The 23296-nt window shown below is 42.8% G+C and overlaps 1 protein-coding gene across 4 annotated transcripts in view; it reads right to left on the bottom strand.

Annotated features, from left to right (window-relative positions):
- Positions 1-2481: 2481 nt before the first annotated feature.
- The window catches only part of sergef (secretion regulating guanine nucleotide exchange factor), a 45771-nt gene continuing 24956 nt past the window's right edge, over positions 2482-23296 (bottom strand). For 3 of the 4 annotated variants that reach the window (XM_029757443.1, XM_029757445.1, XM_029757444.1), the window contains 3 exons: positions 22271-22437; positions 20274-20310; positions 2482-3598 (listed from right to left, as the gene is read on the bottom strand). In XM_029757443.1, the coding sequence (XP_029613303.1) occupies positions 3390-3598; positions 20274-20310; positions 22271-22437 (413 nt within the window). In that variant the 3' untranslated portion in view covers positions 2482-3389. Of the gene's footprint in view, positions 3599-6251; positions 6291-20273; positions 20311-22270; positions 22438-23296 lie in introns of those variants that run through there. The other variant, XM_029757446.1, reaches the window with a different exon arrangement.

A 23296-nucleotide genomic window follows, 5' to 3' on the forward strand; every position in this document is an offset into this window, starting at 1 on the left:
TAAGTAACACTTTTTTTTCTTCTTCATAGCAAAAATATTTTGAAACGTTTTCCGTTCCATCCCCTAATGAATACGACCCAGCAGTAATCCTTTATAACAATCATTAACCCAACAAACAGGAAAGTATTGTGGTCCGTTTTGTGAAACTTGAACAGTGTACATTCTGTGTGTCTAGTTATTTGCAGGGTGTTCGTTCCCTTCAGTGATCATTTCAACTGGTTTGTTGTTTAGGGATTTCTGTGTATTTTTTTCTGAAAAGTTCTGAACAGTTCAGAGTCAGATTGTACATTTAAATAGTGAAAAAAAATAAACATTTTAAAACACATACGATTATTTTTCAATGAGTGTTGATTTATTTTTTGAAGAAAGTCAAAGATAGTAGTAATTCATTGGTTTATCTTCATTTTATGTAATCTTTTTATAGCCATTTTTTATTATCACAATTTCATATTTCAGTGACATCAATGTTTTCAGGCTGCCTCCCAATCCCATATCATAATTTCTTTGCATAGATAAACATATACAATGATATTGTAATATATTCTACAAACTGTACGATCGCTTATCAGAATGCACAGACAGACAGACAAACAGACAGACAGACAGACAGACAGCATCAGAGATGTCAGGGACAGACAGCATCAGAGATGTCAGGGGCCATTCAAATTGGAAACATTTAAACATGACAGGATTTGACAGAATACCTGCAGTATTTCAATGTAGACACAATCCCCATAACATACAGTGAAGACATTTAACGGTCGTCCAGTCCTTATATCACCTCCTATACATGGTCTTAAAACTTTTGTAATTATGACAAATATTACCCATATAACCTCATCGGCCTGCTACACATATAGCATTTTACAGGGCCAGCGGATAAAATATAAATATTGCACTGTATAACAGTATAGCCTGAAAATGTGTCCCAAATGGCACCTTACTCTCTATATAGTGCACTACTTTTGACCAGAGCCCTATTCCTTAAATAGTACACTCCTTTTGACCAGAGCCCTATGAGACATATGTGTCCTACAAAAGGGAATTAGGGGTGCCATTTGGGACACAGACCAGGTATTACTGAGTGAGGGAGTCCAGGAGATTTGAGTGCCTTCTGTCAGTCAAGATCACTGCAATAAAAAGGGGGCCAGTGACAGACATGGAGAGATGGAACTATAGCACTGGCGTAGCATATACCTCAGTCCATCAATAGCCATGTTAATCAATGACAAGATACACTGACATGGCAAGAGGAGAGGGAAGGGCCAGGAGGGGGAGGGGGTATGTATATATATATATATATATATATATATATATATATATATATATATATATATATATATATATATATATATATATATATGGCCCTAGGGTCTATGTATCCTATGAATCAATCAGGAAGACAAACTGGGAAAGGAAGCAGTCAAAAGTTTGAACACACCTACTCACTACGTTATAGAATAGTAAAGACATCAAAACTATGAAATAACACAAACGGAATCATGTGGTGCAGTCGCAAAAATCATCCAGCGCTGTGATGAAACTGGCTCTCATGAGGACCGCCACAGGAAAGGAAGACCTAGAGTTACCTCTGCTGCAGAGGATAAGTTCATTAGAGTTACCATCCTCAGAAATTTCAGCCCAAATAAATGCTTCACAGAATTCAAGTAACAGACAAATCTCAACATCAACTGTTCAGAGGACACTGCATGAATCAGGCCTTCATGGTCGAATTGCTGCAAAGAAACCACTACTAAAGGACAACAATAACAAAAAGAGACTTGCTTGGGCCAAGAAACACAGAAATCTGTCCTTTGGTCTGATGAGTCCAAATTTGATATTTTTGGTTCCAACCGCCTTGTCTTTGTGAGACACAGAGTTTGTGAACAGATGGTCTCTGCATGTGTAGTTCCCACCATGAAGCATGGAGGAGGAGGTGTGGTGGTGCTTTGCTGATGACACTGTTAGTGATTTATTTCGAATTCAAGGCACACTTAACCAGCATGGCTACCACAGCATTCTGCAGGGATATGCCATCCCATCTGGTTTGCGCTTAGAGGGAATATCATTTGTTTTTCAACAGGACAATGACCCAAAACACACCTCCAGGCTGTGTAAGGGCTATTTGACCAAGGAAAGTGATGGAATGCTGCATCAGATGACCTGGCCTCCACAATCACCCGACCTCAACTCAATTGAGATGGTTTGGGATGAGTTGGACCGCAGAGTGAAGGAAAAGCAGCCAACAAGTGCTCAGCATATGTGGGAACTCCTTCAAGATTGTTGGAAAAGCATTCCTCATGAAGCTGGTTGAGAGAATGCCAAGAGTGTGCAAAGCTGTCATCAAGGCAAAGGTTGGCTACTTTGAAGAATCTAAAATAATATATTTTGTTTAACACTTCTTTGGTTACTACATGATTCCATATGTGTTATTTCATAGTTTTGATGCCTTCACAAATGATTCTACAATGTAGAAAATAATTTTTTTTTAAATATAGAAAAACCCTTGAATGAGTAGGTGCGTCCAAACTTTTGACTGGTACTTTATGTCTTGGGACATAGGCATCATATATAGACTTGTGTATCCATCTCCCTGACCCCCAATCATATCTGGACTGGGCTCGAGGAATGATGGCCTCTGTCCCTGATCATACATAACTCACCCGTCTCTAACGCCAGAACAATATTTATTTTGACGTCTTACAGTTTGAATACAGACCTGGGGCCGTATGTATCAAGTGTGTGCTGTTCTAGGATCGGGTTCGTCTTTTAAAATGACTACAAGAATACGATTACATGGGACAGCAGGTTTAGGGTCAATTCCATTTTAATTCCAGTCAATTCAGAATGTGCACTGAAATTCCAATTCTCTTCAATGCTTTTCAGTTAGGAACATTTGGAAAATGGGGTTTACTTTCTGAATTGATTAGAATTTAAATAGAATTGATCCTAGATCAGCCCTCCTACTTTGAGAGGCTTTGTGAGTACGGGCTCTTGGAACAAAAAGGGCAATGTGTCATAGATGGAAATAAAATACATTACGAAGACAGTTAGAATGTACCCGGTCATACTGAATTTACATGCGTCTTACTTTGGCCAACAACAAAGCAATCATAACAGGGTTCGGCTATTTTGCTCAGACAGACACACAACCACATACTTAACATCATTCAAAAAGTCCTCCTCCCAGATTTTCCCCTGAGGCTCATTCCACATAGACTGAGTGATCATGATTCATACCCTATCATGTTACTCTCACGCCCCACAGTGAGCTGGGTGTCCTCTGCCAGAGATAAAACAATAGACATTGGCTTCAAATCAGCACACACAAGCGGTCCACCACCTTACCTGGGTACAGTCCTTATAAGTTAGCTTCAAACATGCTAGTTTCAAACTAGCGTTGCTCGTTCTATCTCCATGTCCTCTGTAGACTTCTCTTCAGCTGTCCTCACAGCACACAGTGCCATAGAGTGGCCAGCGCCACAGCCAATCACAAGAGGCCTGAGGGCAGGAATGGGCTGTGGTTCGCTGACATCTGTCTCGGAACCGTCCCCACACATCCCATGTTCGTTCCACCCCCAGGAGAGCAGGCGACCCCCTGGAGAGGAGAGTAGAGGAAGCTGGTCAGCTAGAGATAACAGACAGGAGATTACTACCCTGATCCCAGGCTGTACATGTTTGGATTGACAATGACCATAGGAGTTGGCAAGACAGCACAAACTGATCTGGTGGGACCAGGCTAAGAGAAGACAACACATACTGATCTGGTGTGACCAGGCTAAAAGATCACCAACAAGAATTGGTAAAAACAGTTGAGCACAAAAACATTTCCCAACTATTTTATGAAACTGATCAGTTGGACCTGACATATACTGGTCAGATGGTTGGACCTGACATATACTGGTCAGATGGATGGACCTGACATATACTGGTCAGATGGACCTGACATATACTGGTCAGATGGACCTGACATATACTGGTCAGATGGTTGGACCTGACATATACTGGTCAGATGGACCTGACATATACTGGTCAGATGGACCTGACATATACTGGTCAGATGGACCTGACATATACTGGTCAGATGGACCTGACATATACTGGTCAGATGGACCTGACATATACTGGTCAGATGGACCTGACATATACTGGTCAGTTGGACCTGACATATACTGGTCAGATGGACCTGACAGAGTTGGTTATACATCACTTGTTGGTTATACAACACTAACTAGTTGGTTATACGACACTAACTAGTTGGTTATACAACACTAACTAGTTGGTTATACAACACTAACTAGTTGGTTATACGACACTAACTAGTTGGTTATATGACACTAAATAGTTGGTTATATGACACTAACTAGTTGGTTATACAACCCTAACTAGTGATTCATCACTAGTTTCTCAGATCTTTTCTATCAGATGAGTAGCTGTCCAGCATGCATGCACATTTTGGTTCTAGCTGCCAACGTAAACACATCGATCTTGTATGACGAGGAAACGGGGATTACACATTTGCTCAACTAGAATAGGAAAAATGATTGGGTATGAAAGAAAAAAATCCAATGACTTCACAGTAGTCTGTTTAGATTCAAATAGGCAAACACACACACACACACACACACACACACACACACACACACACACACACACACACACACACACACACACAACCCTTGGGGGCTCAACAAAAATATGTTAAAACACACAGTGCCATTCAGCTCCAGACAGTCTGTACACCTTGCCTCTTCTTCTGTGTTCTCTCTCCGACAGCTGGTAAAAGAGCTTGTTGGTTTGGTGGGTGTGGTCCAGACAGGGCTGCGTCACCGTGGAGACACGTGCCATGGCAACACAGTTCGGTCAACTAATAGGTCCCGTTGTCATGGCAACACAGGAGGCATAACTTTGCCTGCTGCTTTCTCAACACAGCTCACATCTTCAAGCTTTTCAATCTACCCATCCCAATGTTCTGTCTGTTTCTGTTTCTCCCCCCCCATTTCCGTCTCTCCTTTCATCGAGTGATTCCCTTTGTCTCTCCATCTCCCTCTATTTTTCTGACCAATGGATCAAAAGCCTCTGGGTTCTGTGCCAGCAGAGGGAACAGATAAAACAAGTTGTCTCTATCTCACAGACCAAGCTGTCTCACAGACCAAGCTGTCTCACAGACCAAGCTGTCTCACAGACCAAGCTGTCTCACAGACCAAGCTGTCTCACAGACCAAGCTGTCTCACAGACCAAGCTGTCTCACAGACCAAGCTGTCTCACAGGCCAAGCTGTCTCACAGACCAAGCTGTCTCACAGACCAAGCTGTCTCACAGACCAAGCTGTCTCACAGGCCAAGCTGTCTCACAGACCAAGCTGTCTCACAGGCCAAGCTGTCTCACAGACCAAGCTGTCTCACAGACCAAGCTGTCTCACAGACCAAGCTGTCTCACAGACCAAGCTGTCTCACAGACCAAGCTGTCTCACAGACCAAGCTGTCTCACAGACCAAGCTGTCTCACAGGCCAAGCTGTCTCACAGACCAAGCTGTCTCACAGACCAAGCTGTCTCACAGGCCAAGCTGTCTCACAGGCCAAGCTGTCTCACAGGCCAAGCTGTCTCACAGGCCAAGCTGTCTCACAGACCAAGCTGTCTCACAGGCCAAGCTGTCTCACAGACCAAGCTGTCTCACAGGCCAAGCTGTCTCACAGACCAAGCTGTCTCACAGCAGGCAGCTTATGCCAGTGTGATATGACAACTAGGGCTGAGACCTCACCATACGATATAATCACCATACTTCGATGTCAATACGATATGTATTGTGATTATCACGATTATACAGTACCAGTCAAAAGTTTGGACACACCTACTCATTCAATGGTTTTTCTTTATTTTTACTATTTTCTACATTGTAGAATAATAGTGAAGACATGAAAACTATGAAATAACACATATGGAATCATTTAGTAACCAAAAAAATGTGTTAAACAAATCAAAATATATTTTATATTTGAGATTCTTCAAAGTAGCTAACCTTTGCCTTGATGACAGCTTTGCACACTCTTGGCATTCTCTCAACCAGCTTCATGAGGAATGCTTTTCCAACAGTCTTGAAGGAGTTCCCACATATGCTGAGCGCTTGTTGGCTGCTTTTCCTTCTCTCTGTGGTCCAACTCATCCCAAACCATCTCAATTGGGTTGAGAATGGGTGACTGTGGAGGCCAGGTCATCTGATAAAGCACTCCATCACTCTCCTCCTTGGTCAAATAGCCATTACATAGCCTGGAAGTGTGTTGGGTCATTGTCCTGTTGAAAAACAAATGATAGTGGGACTAAGTGCAAACCAGATGGGATAGCGTATCGCTGCAGAATGCTGTGGGAGCCATGCTGGTTAAGTGTGCCTTGAATTCTAAATAAATCACGGACAGTGTCACCAGCAAAGCTTATGTCCTTTAGTAGTGGTTTCTTTGCAGAAATTAGACCATGAAGGCCTGATTCAGTCTCCTCTGAACAGTTGATGTTGAGATGTGTCTGTTACTTGAACTCTGTGAAGCATTTATTTGGGCTGCAATCTCAGTTAACTCTAATGAACTTATCCTCTGCAGCAGATGTAACTCTGGGTCTTCCTTTCCTGTGGCGGTCATAATGAGAGCCAGTTTCATCATAGCGCTTGATGGCTTTTCCTACTGCACATATTTTCCAGATTGACTGACATTCATGTCTTAAAGTAATGATGGACTGTCGTTTCTCTTTGCTTATTTGAGCTGTTCTTGCCATAATATGGACTTGGTTTTTTACCAAATAGGGCTATCTTCTGTATACCACCCCTACCTTGTCACAACATAACTGATTGGCTCAAATGCCTTAAGGAAAGAAATGCCACAAATTGAACTTATAACAAAGCACACCTTCCCTGTAGCTCAGTTGGTAGAGCATGGTGTTTGTAACGCCAGCATGCTGTGTGCAACGCCAGGGTTGTGGGTTCAATTCCCACGGGGGGCCAGTACAAAAAAAAGAAGAAAGAAATGCATGAAATGTATGTATTCATTACTGTAAGTCGCTCTGGATAAGAGCGTCTGCTAAATGACTAAAATGAAAATGTAATTTTTTTTAAATTGAAATGCATTCCAGGTGACTACCTCATGAAGCTGGTTGAGAGAATGCCAAGAGTGTGCAAATCTGTGATCAAGGGAAAGGGTGGCTATTTAGAAGAATCTCAAATATAAAATATATTTCGATTTGTTTAACACTTTTTTGGTTATGTAACGTCTGCTTCCAGCTGAACGCAGCTCACTCTCCAGACCCCAATCACCTGAATTCTGATCACACACCTGTATGTCATTATCACACACTATTTAGTTCAGTTCATTGCACCCCATCATTGTGAGGTATTGTTTGTTTTGATACACATTCTATGCGGAGCTCTGTTTATTTCCGTATTAGTCCTCCCGTGTATTGTAGTTTTTGGTCATCCTTACTAACGATGCCTTTTGCCTATCAGATTTCCTGTCATCAACCTCTTGCCTGATCTCCCAGACTACGTTATTAGCCTTTCTCCCTGCGTGTACTGTTACCTTTTTGGATTCCCTGTGTATGACCTTCTGCCTGCCCCTGGACCCAGCTACCTGCCTCCCCCTGTGTATGACCTTCTGCCTGCCCCTGGACCCAGCTACCTGCCTCCTCCTGTGTATGACCTTCTGCCTGTCCCTGGACCCAGCTACCTGCCTCCTCTTCTGGTCCTTTACCTATAAACACCTGCTGCGCCCTGAGCTTGAAACCAGCTCTCTGTCTCCCCTGGTGTTCATTACAGGTTACTACATGATTCCATATGTGTTTTTTTTTCATAGTTTTGATGTCTTCACTATTATTCTACAATGTAGAAAATAGTACAAATGAAGAAAAACCCTGGAATGAGTAGGTGTTCAAACTTGTACTGGTACTGTTTATGTATTGCGATTCAATACTGCAATTTTATTGAGATTTGATGTTCCAAACAAATCTGCTCACTATGTCTGCTGCAGAGAGCCATGAGAAAATTTGTTTTGATCAATTATGTAAAAACAAACAAAAAAAAGTGCTGAAAACATGGCTCACTATTCAAAAAGAAGAAAACAAGCTATAGGATGAAAAATACCTAATACCTACCGACTAGCGCTAGCTAACACAATTATTATTAATTACATTAGCTAGTATCTATAATATCGTCCAAAAATAATATTTCGATATGTAACTATCGATCCCCCCACCATCACTAATGACAACCTGCCAGGATTGTAAGCATGGCCACTGCTGTGCACACATCCAGTACATAGTTTATTAGGTAAACCACCCCGTTCACGCTCCTACAGATAGTGAGTCACGTGGCCGTGGCTTGTTATATAAAGCAGGCAGACAGGCATCGAGACATTCAGTTACTGTTGGATTTAACATTAGAACGGGCAAAACTAGTTTACCAAAGCGACTGAGTGTGGTATGATCATCGGTGTCAGGCGCACCGATTCCAGAAAATCAGTAACGGCCTCCTGGGCTTTTCACGTACGACAGTGTCTAAGGGTTTACAGAGAATGTGGTGTGACAAACAAAAAACATCCAGTCAGCGGCAGTCCTGTGGACGAAAACAGCTTGTTGATGAGAAAAGGTCGAAGGAGAATGGTAAGAATGGTGCACGCTAACAGGCCCGTCTACAAACAGACACATAACAGCGCAGTACAACAGCGGTGTGCAGAACGACGTCTCGGGAACGCACAACTCGTCGGTACTTGTCAGGGATGGGTTATTGCAGCAGACGACCACACCGGGTTCCACTCCTATCAGCTAGAAACAAGAAGCGGCTCAAGGTGGGCACGAGACCAACATGTTTCAAGCAGACCACCATAGTCCCTGTTGCCAAGAACACTAAGGTAACCTGCCTAAATGACTACCGACCCGTAGCACTCACGTCTGTAGCCATGAAGTGTTTTGAAAGGCTGGTAATGGCTCACATCAACACCATTATCCCAGAAACCCTAAACCCACTCAAATTCGCATACCACCCCAACAGATCCACAGATGATGCAATCTCTATTGCACTCCACACTGCCATTTCCCACCTGAACAAAAGGAACACCTATTTGAGAATGCTGTTCATTGACTACAGCTCAGCGTTCAACACCATAGTGCCCTCAAAGCTCATCACTAAGCTAAGGATCCTGGGACTAAACACCTCCCGCTGCAACTGGATCCTGGACTTCCTGACGGGCAGCCCCCAGGTGGTGAGGGTAGGTAACAACACATCCGACACGCTGATCCTCAACACTGGGGCCCCTCAGGGGTGTGTGCTCAGTCCCCTCCTGTACTCCCTGTTCACTCATGATTGCACGGCCAGGCACGACTCCGACACCATCATTAAGATTGCTGACGACACAACAGTGGTAGGCCTGATCACCGAGAACGACGAGACAGCCTATAGGGAGGAGGTCAGAGACCTGGCCGGGTGGTTCTCATCGACGGGGCTGCAGTGGAGCAGGTTGAGAGCGTCAAGTTCCTTGGTGTCCACATCACCAACAAACTAACATGGTCAAAACACACCAAGACAGTTGTGAAGAGGGCACGACAAAACATATTCCCCCTTGGGAGACTGAAAAGATTTGGCATGAGTCCCCAGAAGGTTCTACAGCTGCACCACCGAGAGCATCCTGACTGGTTGCATCACTGCCTGGTATGGCAACTGCCTCCGACCGCAAGGCACTACAGAGGGTAGAGTGAACGGCCCAGTACATCACTGGGGCCCAGCTCCCTGTCATCCAGGACCTCAATACCAGGCGGTGTCAGAGGAAGGCCCTAAAAATTGTCAAACACTCCAACCATCAGACTGTTTTCTCTGCTACCGCATGGCAAGCGGTACCGGAGCGCCAAATCTAGGTCCAAGTGGCTTCTAAACAGCTTCTACCCCCAAGCCATAAGACTCCTGAACATCTAATCAAATGGCTACCCAGACTATTTGCAACGGTACGGGCTGGTGGAGGTGGTGTCAACGGTACGGGCTGGTGGAGGTGGTGTCCACGGTACGGGCTGGTGGAGGTGGTGTCCACGGTACGGGCTGGTGGAGGTGGTGTGAGGGTTTGGTAATGTCGATGGGTGTACCTAATAAACTGGCCGCTGAGTAAACATGGAGCGAAGAGAAGAATAAGCCTTTTGTCATTTAGGAAATTGTTCCACGTTTGCTTGTGGAACAAGCAGACAGACAGACAGACAGACAGACAGACAGACAGACAGACAGACAGACAGACAGACAGACAGACAGACAGACAGACAGACAGACAGACAGACAGACAGACAGACAGAGAACCTCAGGTGCGGTGCTTTGTTCATTCAAGGACACAATCCCCACACCAGAACACACAGATTCAGAACACCGCTACGGACGTTGCAACTACGTGCCTAGTTTGTACATCCTGTTCCACAACATATATTCTGTCCAAGAACACACAAAAAGAAAACACGACAGAGAGAGGAGAGAGAGACACACACACACACACACACACACACACACACTCGACACAAAATCTAATTTCCTTAATTCAGCAGCATCGTCAAGACACATTGGCCAGTCTACATCGTCAACACACATTGGCCAGTCTACACCGACAGACACACTGGCCAGTCTACACCGTCAAGATACATTGGCCAGTCTACACCGACAGACACACTGGCCAGTCTACACCGTCAGACACATTGGCCAGTCTACACCATCAAGACACATTGGCCAGTCTACAGCTCAACATTAGAAAAAGGACGTCCATTTGTATCTTAGACCAGGTCTTCATACTGTCATGCAGCAGCAACCCCTCTTTACTTAGACCAGGTCTAAATCTGAACATTGGGATGCCTATCCTGTGGATGACCAGACAGATGTTGGCATCCCAAATGGCACCCTATTCCCTATATAGTGCACTACTTTAGACCAGAGCCCTATAGAACCCTATTCCCTATATAGTGCACTACTTTAGACCAGAGCCCTATAGAACCCTATTCCCTATATAGTGCACTACTTTAGACCAGAGCCCTATAGAACCCTGTTCCCTATATAGTGCACTACTTTAGACCAGGGCCCATCCACAGGTGGTTAGAGGTATTTGTGGTCGAACGAGCTGCAACAGTTGGCTGTTATCTCCCTAGCAGCAACAGGCAACACTATTTTCCTCTCCGCTTGACCCCAACCAACCCTGTTATTTAGGTGTGTAGGATGTAACAAGCAGCAACAGTTAACTACAGTGTCTTCCAACTAGCAGCATGTCCCCTCTCTCCTCCCTCCCCTCTCTCCTCCCTCTCCTTTCTCATCCTCTCCTCTGTTAATGACCTAGTTCAGTAGGACCAGAAATAGCAGCAGTAAGGTCTCTGCTACCAGTGTTCCTGCTTCACTGCTCCTGCCACCACCATGCCCAAGACAAGACATGAAGGGAGGGAGGAACAGGAGAGGAGAAGCACACAACGCAAGCACCCTCTATATAACCTCCCTTCATCCATCCATCCACCCCTCTAAACCTCCCTTCATCCATCCATCCATCCCTCTAACCTCCCTTCATCCATCCATCCATCCACCCCTCTAAACCTCCCTTCATCCATCCATCCATCCCTCTAACCTCCCTTCATCCATCCATCCAGCTCTCTAACCTCCATTCCTCCACCCATCCATTTGACAGCCAACGCAAACACACACATTTTCTTCAGGAAATGTTACTCTAGTTTCCACTGTAATCCCCGTTCTTCTTCTAGTTTCCACTGTAATCCCCGTTCTTCTAGTTTCCTCTGTAATCCCCGTTCTTCTTCTAGTTTCCTCTGTAATCCCCGTTCTTCTTCTAGTTTCCACTGTAATCCCCGTTCTTCTAGTTTCCTCTGTAATCCCCGTTCTTCTTCTAGTTTCCTCTGTAATCCCCGTTCTTCTTCTAGTTTCCACTGTAATCCCCGTTCTTCTAGTTTCCTCTGTAATCCCCGTTATTCTTCTTCTAGTTTCCTCTGTAATCCCCGTTCTTCTTCTAGTTTCTGCTCTAATCCCTGTTCTTCCAGTTTCCAGTCTAATCCCTGTTTTTCCAGTTCTCTGTAATCCCCGTTCTTCTTCTAGTTTCCTCTGTAATCCCCGTTTTTCTTCCAGTTTCCTCTCTAATCCCTGTTCTTCCAGTTTCCGCTCTAACCCCTGTAATCTGCTCTTCTTCTAGTTTCTGCTCTAATCCCTGTTCTTCCAGTTTCTTCTCTAATGCCTGTTCTTCTTTTAGTTTCCTCTAACCCCTGTTCTTCTTTTAGTTTCCTCTCTAACCCCTGGCAGTGACAGTGTTTCTGAAGCATTTAAACCTTATTTTACCAGATAAATTGACTGAGAACACATTCTCATTTACAGCAATGACATGGGAAATAGTTACAGGGGATAGGAGGGGGGATGAATGACCCAATTGAAAGCTGGGGATGAGTAGGTGGCCATGATGGTATGAGGGTCAGATTGGGAATTTAGCCAGGAAACCAGGTTTAACACCCCTAATCTTACAATAAATGCCATGGGATCTTTAGTGACCAGAGTCAGGACACCCATTTAAATGTTCCATCCTAAACACTGCATCTTACACAGGGCAATGTCCCCAATCACTGCCCTGGGGCATTGGGATATTATTTTTTAGACCAGAGGAAAGAGTGCCTCCTATTGGCCCTCCAACACCACTTCCAGCCACATCTGGTGTCCCATCCAGGACCAACCCTGCTTAGCTTCAGAGGCAAGCCAGCAGTGGGACGCAGGTTGGTATGCTGCTGGTAATAGTGAGGAGAAGCTCTGCAATATCATTAGCTACGTCCCAATATGGCACCCTATTCCACATTTAGAGCACTACATTTGACCAGGAACCATGGTGCTCCAGGTCAAAAGTACTGTAGTACACTATGTAACAGAGCAGTTTACCATTTGGGAAACAGCCATTGATAATCCACTGACAACAGAGGGGGTTGAGAGGACAGCGGAGCAGAACACACATTGTTAATGTAACGCCGGACAAATAAAGTTGTATTGAATTGTATTGGGCTGGGCACAAGACTTGAATGGGTGCCTGTAGTTTCCCCTTTCTGAAGTCCCAAAGTGACTTCACCCCGTTCTCTCTCCAACTAACATCTCCTCTCTAATAGGTTCCCTACGGGTCTCTCTCCAACTAACATATCCTCTCTAATAGGTTCCCTACGGGTCTCTCTCCAACTATCATATCCTCTCTAATAGGTTCCCTACGGGTCTCTCTCCAACTAACATATCCTCTCTAATAGGTTCCCTACGGGTCTCTCTCCAACTAACATATCCTCTCTAATAGGTTCCCTACGGGGTCTCTCTCCAACTAACATCTCCTCTCTAATAGGTTCCATACGGATCTCTCTCCAACTAACAGCTCCTCTCTAATAGGACTCGGCTGGTGCTCCCAAACCTAAGTCTGCGTCTCAAATATCGCTCCTACCTCCCAAAATGTGCACTTGTTCACTTCCCTTCACAGACTTGAAAGGAACTGAAATATGGTGGAAACTCCCTCTAGTCTAGCCCATGTTTCCACCGATCCAAAATGCTTTTAAATTTGTGGAGAGTAATTGACGAGTGAACACTTCAGGAGGAAAGAGACCAACCAGAGTCCACGTTTCCTCTCCCTAGTACACTCTGGTACCAATACAGAGGCAGAAGAACTGGGTCAGTGTTCAAACTTTAATGCTGCAGGAATCTTCCACTTTCAAAAAGGGGCTTAGCTGTGCCTCTTATATCTGTCTGGGCTGGTGGTGCGTATGGGATGATTGACTAGGATAAATATTAGGCAGGACAAAGGAGGAGGGAGGACAGGAATTAGATCCCTTAAAAAAAATACATCCTCAGCAAGCCAAAACCATATGAAAATACTGAAAAGATGTATTTAATAATTAACTGAAAGCACTAACTTGTTTACAGTGCATTCAGACTTTTCCCACATTTTGATACGTTACTGCCTTATTCTAAAAAATATATATATTTTTAAAGAATCTCAATCTACACACAGTTCCCAATAATGACAAAGCGAAAACGGGTTTTATTTTTAAATAAAAAACTAAAATACCTTATTTACATAAGTATTCAGACCTTTTGCTGCCGAAGGTGCTTCAACAAAGTACTGAGTAAAGAGTCTCACGTAGATTACTAAGAAAAGCTCATCCATTAAAAAAAAAAAAAAATGGCCCTTTTGCCTTTGTGCAGATTGAAAATTAGACTTCTTTCAAAGCATCTCTCTTTTTCAAACAAGCATTGCAGAGCTGGCTACAATTTCAATTTCATCCCCCTGAAAAGATAGATCAAATACTACAACAAATATTATGGCTGAACTCAAATGTGCTGGTTGATAAAATACCTGTATTTATGGGAAAGGTGTTTGAAAATTGTATTTTGTTCTTAAATGATATTGTAAATTGGAATGGTAGAGTTATGTCCTTCATGGAGTTATCAGAATTGTACGGGAAGGTCTGCTCAATCCAAGAGTACAACCAATTGATTACAGCATTGCCCCAAAAATGGAGGAGGCGGGTGGCAGCGGGATGAGGTAGGGAACTGGTCTGTCTGCCCAATATAAAGGATCAAAACTGGCGGAGGAATAAAAATAGCATAAATAGGAAAGTATACCAGTTTCATTTGAAGACCAGGATGTTGACAACTGTGCCATACAGATTGCAAAATATTTGGGAAGAGATTTTCGATGTATCGATTCCATGGTACAGGGGGTATGAGTTGATATATATAATGACTTCGTGCTTTTTAGCTAAAACTATTATATAGAATTCTTGCCACCAACAAAATGTTGAATATTTGGGGCATAAAATCATCGAAGCTCTGCAGATGTTGTTGTGAGGATACAGAATCAATAGACCATTTATTTTGGTATTGCCCTCAGGTAGCCTGTTTCTGGTCTCAGGCTCAGGAATGGCTGAAAATGCAAAGCATTGATCTAAAATTGCCCTTAGAAATAGTACTGTTAGGAGATCTGGAGAGACCGGGTCAGTCAATTACTAATATACTAATACCCTTAGTAAAAGTATTTCTCTTCAACTCGCAATCTGTGGATTCTATTCAATTAGACAGAGTGAAATTGTACGTTAAACATCACAGCATAGTTGAAAGATGTTGCGTAGAAATCCAAAGAGGGTGGCCAGCAGAGAAAGATGGGATAGGCTGAGGGAAGATGAGGGTTGGAGACAAGTGGGAGTGGAGTTGCTGTGCGGGAGATAGAATGATGGTCAAAGATAAAAGTAAAAAATAAAGTCAAAATAAAACGTATGTTTGAATGACACTGAGGCAAATGCCGGTTTGCCTGAGGCTGATGCCATGCAGGTGTTTGTACACATGCATATACACACACTCTCATTCAAATAAACACATACAAGAACACACACATACATGTAATAGTGCCAGACATGCACACAAACATATACAGTTGGCATTGCTGTTATGATTTTAGTTGTTCTTGATGTCCTTAGTTCTCTTTGGTTTTTGTATTGTTGTTTTGTTGTTTTGTTGTTTTCTTCTGTCTTTCTTTCTCTCTTTAGTTCATTCTCTTGGTTGTTGGCGCATTGTGGGGGTTCTTGGGTGTGGGGAATGGAATTAATTGTATTTTTTATTTTATTTTTTCTTCTTGGAGCTGTGGGAGGAGTCTCGAATGGTTGAGCTATTGAGGAACTGTGGGGGGTGATCTTGGAGGGTTCACGTTTTTTGGCCTGGTGGGAGATCTGTCAACGTGCCCTTGAGCAGAGCATTGACCCTGGATGCTTCTGTGTGTCGCTCTGAATGGGAATCTGTTGGATGACTGGTATGGTGTAGTTGCTGAGCGGCTTCACTGCAAGTATATTGTATGTTTCGGATAATCAATAACACATTTAAAAAATAAAATAAACCCCCCAAAAAATACTGAGAAATGGGTCTGAATACTTTTGTAAATGTGATTTCCGTTTTTTTGTATTTGTAATACATTTGTAAATAAATAAATATATATGATTTTGCTTTGTCATTATGGTGTATTGTGTGTAAATTGAGGGGGAAAAAAATGATTTCATCTATTTTAGAATAAGGATGTAACGTAACAAAAAAAGTTAAACTTTATCTTGGCCAGGTCGCAGTTGTAAATGAGAATTTGTTCTCAACTAGCCTACCTGGTTAAATAAAGGTGAAATAAAAATAAAATAAAAAAGGGGTCTGAATACTTTCAGAATGTAAGTTGTGATTAATGATCAGTGAGAAAGTTAGACGCACAAATATCATACCCTCCCAAAATGATAACCTCCCCTGTTATTGTAATGGTGAGAGGTTAGCATGTCTTGGTGGTATGATATAAAATGCTAACCTCCCCTGTTATTGTAATAGTGAGAGGTTAGCATGTCTTGAGGGGTATGATATAAAATGATAACCTCCCATGTTATTGTAATAGTGAGAGGTTAGCATGTCTTGAGGGGTATGATATAAAATGATAACCTCCCATGTTATTGTAATAGTGAGAGGTTAGCATGTCTTGAGGGGTATGATATAAAATGATAACCTCCCATGTTATTGTAATGATGAGGGGTTAGCGTGTCTTGGGGGTATGATATAAAATGCTAACCTCCCCTGTTATTGTATTGGTGAGGGGTTAGCGTGTCTTGGGGGTATGATATAAAATACTAACCTCCCCTGTTATTGTAATGGTGAGAGGTTAGCATGCCTTGGGGGTATGATATAAAATGCTAACCTCCCCTGTTATTGTAATGGTAGGAGGTTAGCATGTCTTGGTGGTATGATACAAAATGCTAACCTCCCCTGTTATTGTAATGGTGAGAGGTTAGCATGTCTTGGTGGTATGATATAAAATGCTAACCTCCCCTGTTATTGTAATGGTGAGAGGTTAGCATGTCTTGGGGGGTATTATATAAAATGCTAACCTCCCCTGTTATTGTAATGGTGAGAGGTTAGCATGTCTTGGGGGTATGATATAAAGTGCTAACCTCCCCTGTTATTGTAATGGTGAGAGGTTAGCATGTCTTGGGGTTATGATATAAAATGCTAACCTCCCCTGTTATTGTAATGGTGAGAGGTTAGCATGTCTTGGGGTTATGATAGTTGTGTGTCTGTAACTCTCTCACTCATCATTATTCACAATTCATTTAGGATTATCCGTAAACATGGTAGCAGCTACATTAGTATTATTTACAATAAAATGGACTCAATACATTATTTACCATTAATTTCTAATGTGCACAAAATAATCTGAAACACAAACAAAACAACATATGCATCCAACAAATACTAAAAAGTTTGCACTAGTTTAATACACATAAGTGAATTTGTCCCAATTACGGTTGGTCCCCTAAAAATCGGGAGACTATTTACAAAAAGTGCTGTAATTTATTAACGGTTCACCCAACATGGATGAAAATACCCTCATATTAAAGCGGACAGTCTGCACGTTAACCTCGTAGTGAATGTATCATTTTAAATCCAAAGTGCTGCTGGAGTAACAGAGCCAAAACACGTGCCACTGTATTTGACCATGACCAAACCAAAAACCATATTAGACAACAAAAAAGGTTTTATTGTGTTGTGTAATACACTAGGTGTATTTGAACATGATATTAAAAGTGGAACTGACATCATTTTAGCAACATTAAATCTTATTAAAATCTGTTCATATACATGAAGAATTACACCTTTTTTTATGACAAGCGAGCACTTAGATATGTTAATTTTTACGTTTTCATGAATTCTTAATGTTTGGGAATTACGTATACTGACATGCTGACGACAACGCTCGCGTCACGTGCGTTGCAAAATAAACGTACACATACATGTTATTCAATCATTGGCATCCACACTGATCGCACGAGCCAACGAGCGTCTGCGTTGCCAGGCGCTAAAATAGAAGTTTCTTCTATTTGTGGCGCAGAACGCGCTGCAAGTTCTGCCTCTGTCATCCCCTCATTGGCTTTTAGAAGCATATGCCCACGTGCCATCTCCTCATTGGTTATACCCACGTGGGTGACAATGATGAACAGAGGTTGTGGTGTCCAAATATGGAATGGAATTGATGGATAGAATTATATGCAAAGAAGTTAGTTGCCAATCACCATATAAAGTCCAAAGAAAAAAAAGCCTGGAAGGAGGACAGATGACTATGAACCTGTATTTAAACTCTACTCAAACTCTATTCACACACTGTATAGGCCCACGTCCCAAATGGCACTCTGTTCCCTATATAGAGCACTACTTTGAAGGACCCATTGGGCTCTGGTCAAAAGTAGTGCACTATATAGGGAATGGGGTTCTATAGGGCTCTGGTCTAAAGTAGTGCACTATATAGGGAATAGGGTTCTATAGGGCTCTGGTCTAAAGTAGTGCACTATAGAACCCTATTCCCTATATAGGGTCCTGGTCTAAAGTAGTGCACTATATAGGGAATAGGGTTCCATAGGGCCCTGGACTAAAGTAGTGCACTATATAGGGAATAGGGTTCTATAGGGCCCTGGTCTAAAGTAGTACACTATATAGGGAATAGGGTTCTATAGGGTCCTGGTTAACAGTAGTGCACCATATAGGGAACAGGGTTCTATAGGGCTCTGGTCTAAAGTAGTGCACTATATAGGGAATAGGGTTCTATAGGGCTCTGGTCTAAAGTAGTGCACTATATAGGGAATAGGGTTCTATAGGGCTCTGGTCTAAAGTAGTGCACTATATAGGGAATAGGGTTCTATAGAGCCCTGGTCTAAAGTAGTGCACTATATAGGGAATAGGGTTCTATAGGGCTCTGGTCTAAAGTAGTGCACTATATAGGGAATAGGGTTCTATAGGGCTCTGGTCTAAAGTAGTGCACTATATAGGGAATAGGGTTCTATAGGGCCCTGGTCTAAAGTAGTGCACTATATATATAGGGAATAGGGTTCTATAGGGCTCTGGTCTAAAGTAGTACACTATATAGGGAATAGGGTGCCGTTTGTGATGCAACCTCATTGTGCAAACACAGTGTACAACTGTGAAAACTTGCGTGTGACTGTTCTTGTGTTTGACTCTTCTCATCAACACAAAGCAGCTTGGTTAATTAACCGTGTCAGTGACACATATTCTGCTTATCATATACATGTGTGTGTGTGTGTGTGAGAGATGAACTCTGTCATTGATACCCATCATCCGTAGAAGTAATTACTTCCTGTAGCCAAAGATTATAATCCCTATAGGGCGAGATAGTTATAATCCAACCCTTGAAACCGCCAAAGCATCAACAAAAGAATGAACATTTCACCCTAACGTTAAACTATAAAGCATTATATCTCTCTCTCTCACTCTTACTAATTATTTGAAAAGGTCCTGTCCAGTCAAACGTGTGATTTCTATTGAATTCTATGCATATAATTATACCCATCAATTCCATATTTGGACATGTGTCAGGTCAAGTGTAATTAACCTCACCAACATTTGGATTAAAGAAAAAAAAGAAAAGGGTTTCATAGCTAACTAAATACTTATTTCAATACATTTCTTAAGGTATTTTCCATTTTATTGAGGTAGAATGGAAATCAGAAGGGGAGACAGATAGTGGCTGAAACAGATAGTGGCTGAAACAGATAGTGGCTGAAACAGATAGTGGCTGAAACAGATAGTGGCTGAAACAGATAGTGGCTGAAACAGTGGGGAAGGTAGATGCAGGGATTAAAGCCCAGTCTCCAGCGGGCAGATTTGTATGTGACTTACCCCCCAAACACTAGTTATTTGAACATTTCACCCAGAGGTTTGCCATGCATTAGACGGGAGAATCCTTCACTTATTGAAGAAGTGAACAGTAGAGGGAAAACCCCATCAAATATTCATTTCCCATAATGCCACATTAAGCCTTGCATGCATTTTTGTATTCTGGTTGGTTCCCCAAACCAGGAAGTAAGAGCACAGTGTACTGTAGTAACTAAACATGAGTCACGCATAAGAACCAGCTGCAATCCATAGGGCTCTGGTCAACAGTAGTGCACTATATAGGGAATAGTGTCTCATTTGGGACGCACCCCATTTCAAGTCACTTGCACTTAGTGTAGTGAAAACAACATGCTTTTAAAAAGAGTTGCTGACCCATTTTCCAAACTCCTCTGTCCCCTTCTCTCCCCTAGCTTCCTCTCAGTGGGTTGACAGAGTACGATTTAAAATTCATTCATGATCCAATTTTTTTTTTGGGGGGGGGGTAAAGTCTATTTATAGCCAAATACAGTAGCATAACATGACAAATAAGTTGGAGTTTCAGTGACTGCATGCCACAATATATAAATACATACCTACGATGGCAAGGTTATGTTCAGATCCACAGGCAATCTGTGGAGAGAAATGAAATATCCAATGAAGTCTTCGCATCATATGAATTGGTTATTGGTGCTGAATGTCAACCTGTCTATTCCTCACACAGTCATGTAGGCTAGACAGAAAACATTCTATCCCCAAGGACAGTCAACATTCTGTCCCCAAGGACAGTCAACATTCTGTCCAAGGACAGTCAACATTCTATCCCCAAGGACAGTCAACATTCTATCCCCAAGGACAGTCAACATTCTGATCCCAAGGACAGTCAACATTCTGATCTCAAGGACAGTCAACATTCTGATCCCAAGGACAGTCAACATTCTGATCCCAAGGACAGTCAACATTCTGATCCCAAGGACAGTCAACATTCTGATCCCAAGGACAGTCAACATTCTGTCCCCAAGGACAGTCAACATTCTGTCCCCAAGGACAGTCAACATTCTGTCCCCAAGGACAGTCAACATTCTGTCCCCAAGGACAGTCAACATTCTGTCCAAGGACAGTCAACATTCTATCCCCAAGGACAGTCAAAGGACAGTCAACACACGTGCTGTTAATGCTGTGTGTATGTGTGTGTGTGTATATATATATATGTGTGTGTGTGTGTGTGTTGCTAAATATATGTGCCAAGTTGTTACCTCTGTGTGTTGCTAAATACACTACATGACCAAACGTATGTGGACACTTCCCAATAACAGCACTTACAGTTGACCGGGCAGAATATGAACAAACTTACTTGTTGGAATGGTGGCATCCTATGACGGTGCCACATTGAAAGTCACTGAGCACTTCAGTACGGGCCATTCTACTGACAATGTTTGTCTATGGAGATTGCGTGGCTGTGTGCTCGATTTTATACACCTGTCATTCTGCCCCTGAACAAGGCAGTTAACCTACTGTTCCCTGGTAGGCCGTCATTGTAAATAAGAATTTGTTCTTAACTGACTTGCCTAGATAATAAAAGGTTAAAATTGGTGTGACTGAAATAGCCGAATCCACTAATTTTGAAAGGGGGTGTCCACATACACTACATGGAAAAAAAGTATGTGCTTGATTGTTACCTCTGTGGGGGGGCTGATGATGCAGGGGGCGTGTGTGAGCATAAAGCCACATTTTCATTCGCTATAAATGAATTTGTCCAGTGTTCCCAGATTTGCCCAATAATTAATTACAATATGAGTGGTAATTAAGTATTTAAAAAGCAGCGTTTCTGTGTTGGAATGGTGTGGGCGTACCCCAGCAACAGAATGGTGTGGGCGTATACCAGTCATTAAAAATATTCATACTAGTAGACCGCTGATTGGCCAGGCTCATCCTCCTCTAGACCACTGATTGGCCAGCTCATCCTCCTCAGGAGAATTACGTTATCCTCTATTTTGTAAACAGTCTGTTTGAGAAAAACATTTGCGGTGAGTTTTTTTTAAAGGGTTTTTTATTTCTTATTTTTCTCCAATTCATTCATTGGCCACAAACACGAGTATAGGATGAGTCAACAACATTATTTGGGTTTGAGTTAACAGAACATGAACTTAAAAAAAAATAAAGTGAGATTTTCACTGGACAGTCCCTTCTAGTGCACTACGGTTAGTAGGGAAGACAGCGATGCAGGTAACAACCAACGCACCAGTACAACAGCCTTACAGCAAGACTATTACTCTGTAGAAAACCACCTTTAGATGGAGGGATTCTGTGTTTTGGTTTCTGCTGCCCTCTGCTGGACTGGGGCCGAAGTTCTCTTCAAGAGGTTGGTGAAATCATTGATCATTCATTTCTGTAACGCGACTGCTGATAACGCGGCCACTATCGCAAACACACCTGTGACCCGTCTCACCTGTGACCCGTCTCACCTGTGACCCGTCTCACCTGTGACCCGTCTCACCTGTGACCCGTCTCACCTGTGACCCGTCTCACCTGTGACCCGTCTCACCTGTGACCCGTCTCACCTGTGACCCGTCTCACCTGTGACCCGTCTCACCTGTGTGGCTCCACAGAGGATCTTGACTTCTGCAGGGACACATGTCCATTGGCTGGCAGCTCCTCTCAATGCACTACCCGTCTGCTGATCTGCACTCTGATTGCTTGGTTCTGTCCTCCCCAGCTGTCCATAATTGCCTCTGCCCCAAGTGAAGACACGCCCACTCTCTGGAAGAAACAAGTGACAGTCTATTTAGTTCCGGATCATTACAAAATGGTAATAAGAAACTTTAACAGGGTCATACTGTATATAGACGGCCATGTGCTGTTATAATCTCCACCCGGCACAGACAGAAGAGGACTGGCCACCCCTCATAGCCTGGTTCCTCTCTAGGTTTCTTCCTAGGTTCCGGCCTTTCTAGGGAGTTTTTCCTAGCCACCGTGCTTCTACACCTGCATTGCTTGCTGTTTGGGGTTTTAGGCTGGGTTTCTGTACAGCACTTTGAGATATCAGCTGATGTAAAAAAGAGCTTTATAAATAAATGTGATTTTATTTAGACACTGTAACAGGGTCATACTGTATATAGAGGTCGACCGATTAATCAGCATGGCCGATTAATTAGGGCCGATTTCAGGTTTTCATAGCAATCAGTAATCGCCATTTTTGGACGCCGATTATATTGCACTCCACGAGGAGACTGCGTGGCAGGCTGACCACCTGTTACGCGAGTGCAGCAAGGAGCCAAGGTAAGTTGCTAGCTAGCATTAAAAACGTATCTTATAAAAAAACAAAAAATCTCTTTATCACTAGTTAACTACGCATGGTTAATGATATTACTAGTTTAACTAGCATGTCCTGCGTTGCATATAATCAATGCAAGGCCTACCTTCAAACTCAGTGCCTCTTTGCTTGACATCATGGGAAAATCAAAAGAAATCAGCCAAAACCTCAGAAAAATGTTTGTAGACCTCCAAAAGTCTGGTTCATCCTTGGGAGCAATTTCCAAAAGTCTGAAGGTACCACGTTCATCTGTACAAACAATAGTACGCAAGTATAAACACCATGGGACCACGCAGCCGTCGTACC

This window comes from Salmo trutta, chromosome 7 (genome assembly GCF_901001165.1).
Source record: "Salmo trutta chromosome 7, fSalTru1.1, whole genome shotgun sequence".
NCBI lineage: Eukaryota > Metazoa > Chordata > Actinopteri > Salmoniformes > Salmonidae > Salmo > Salmo trutta.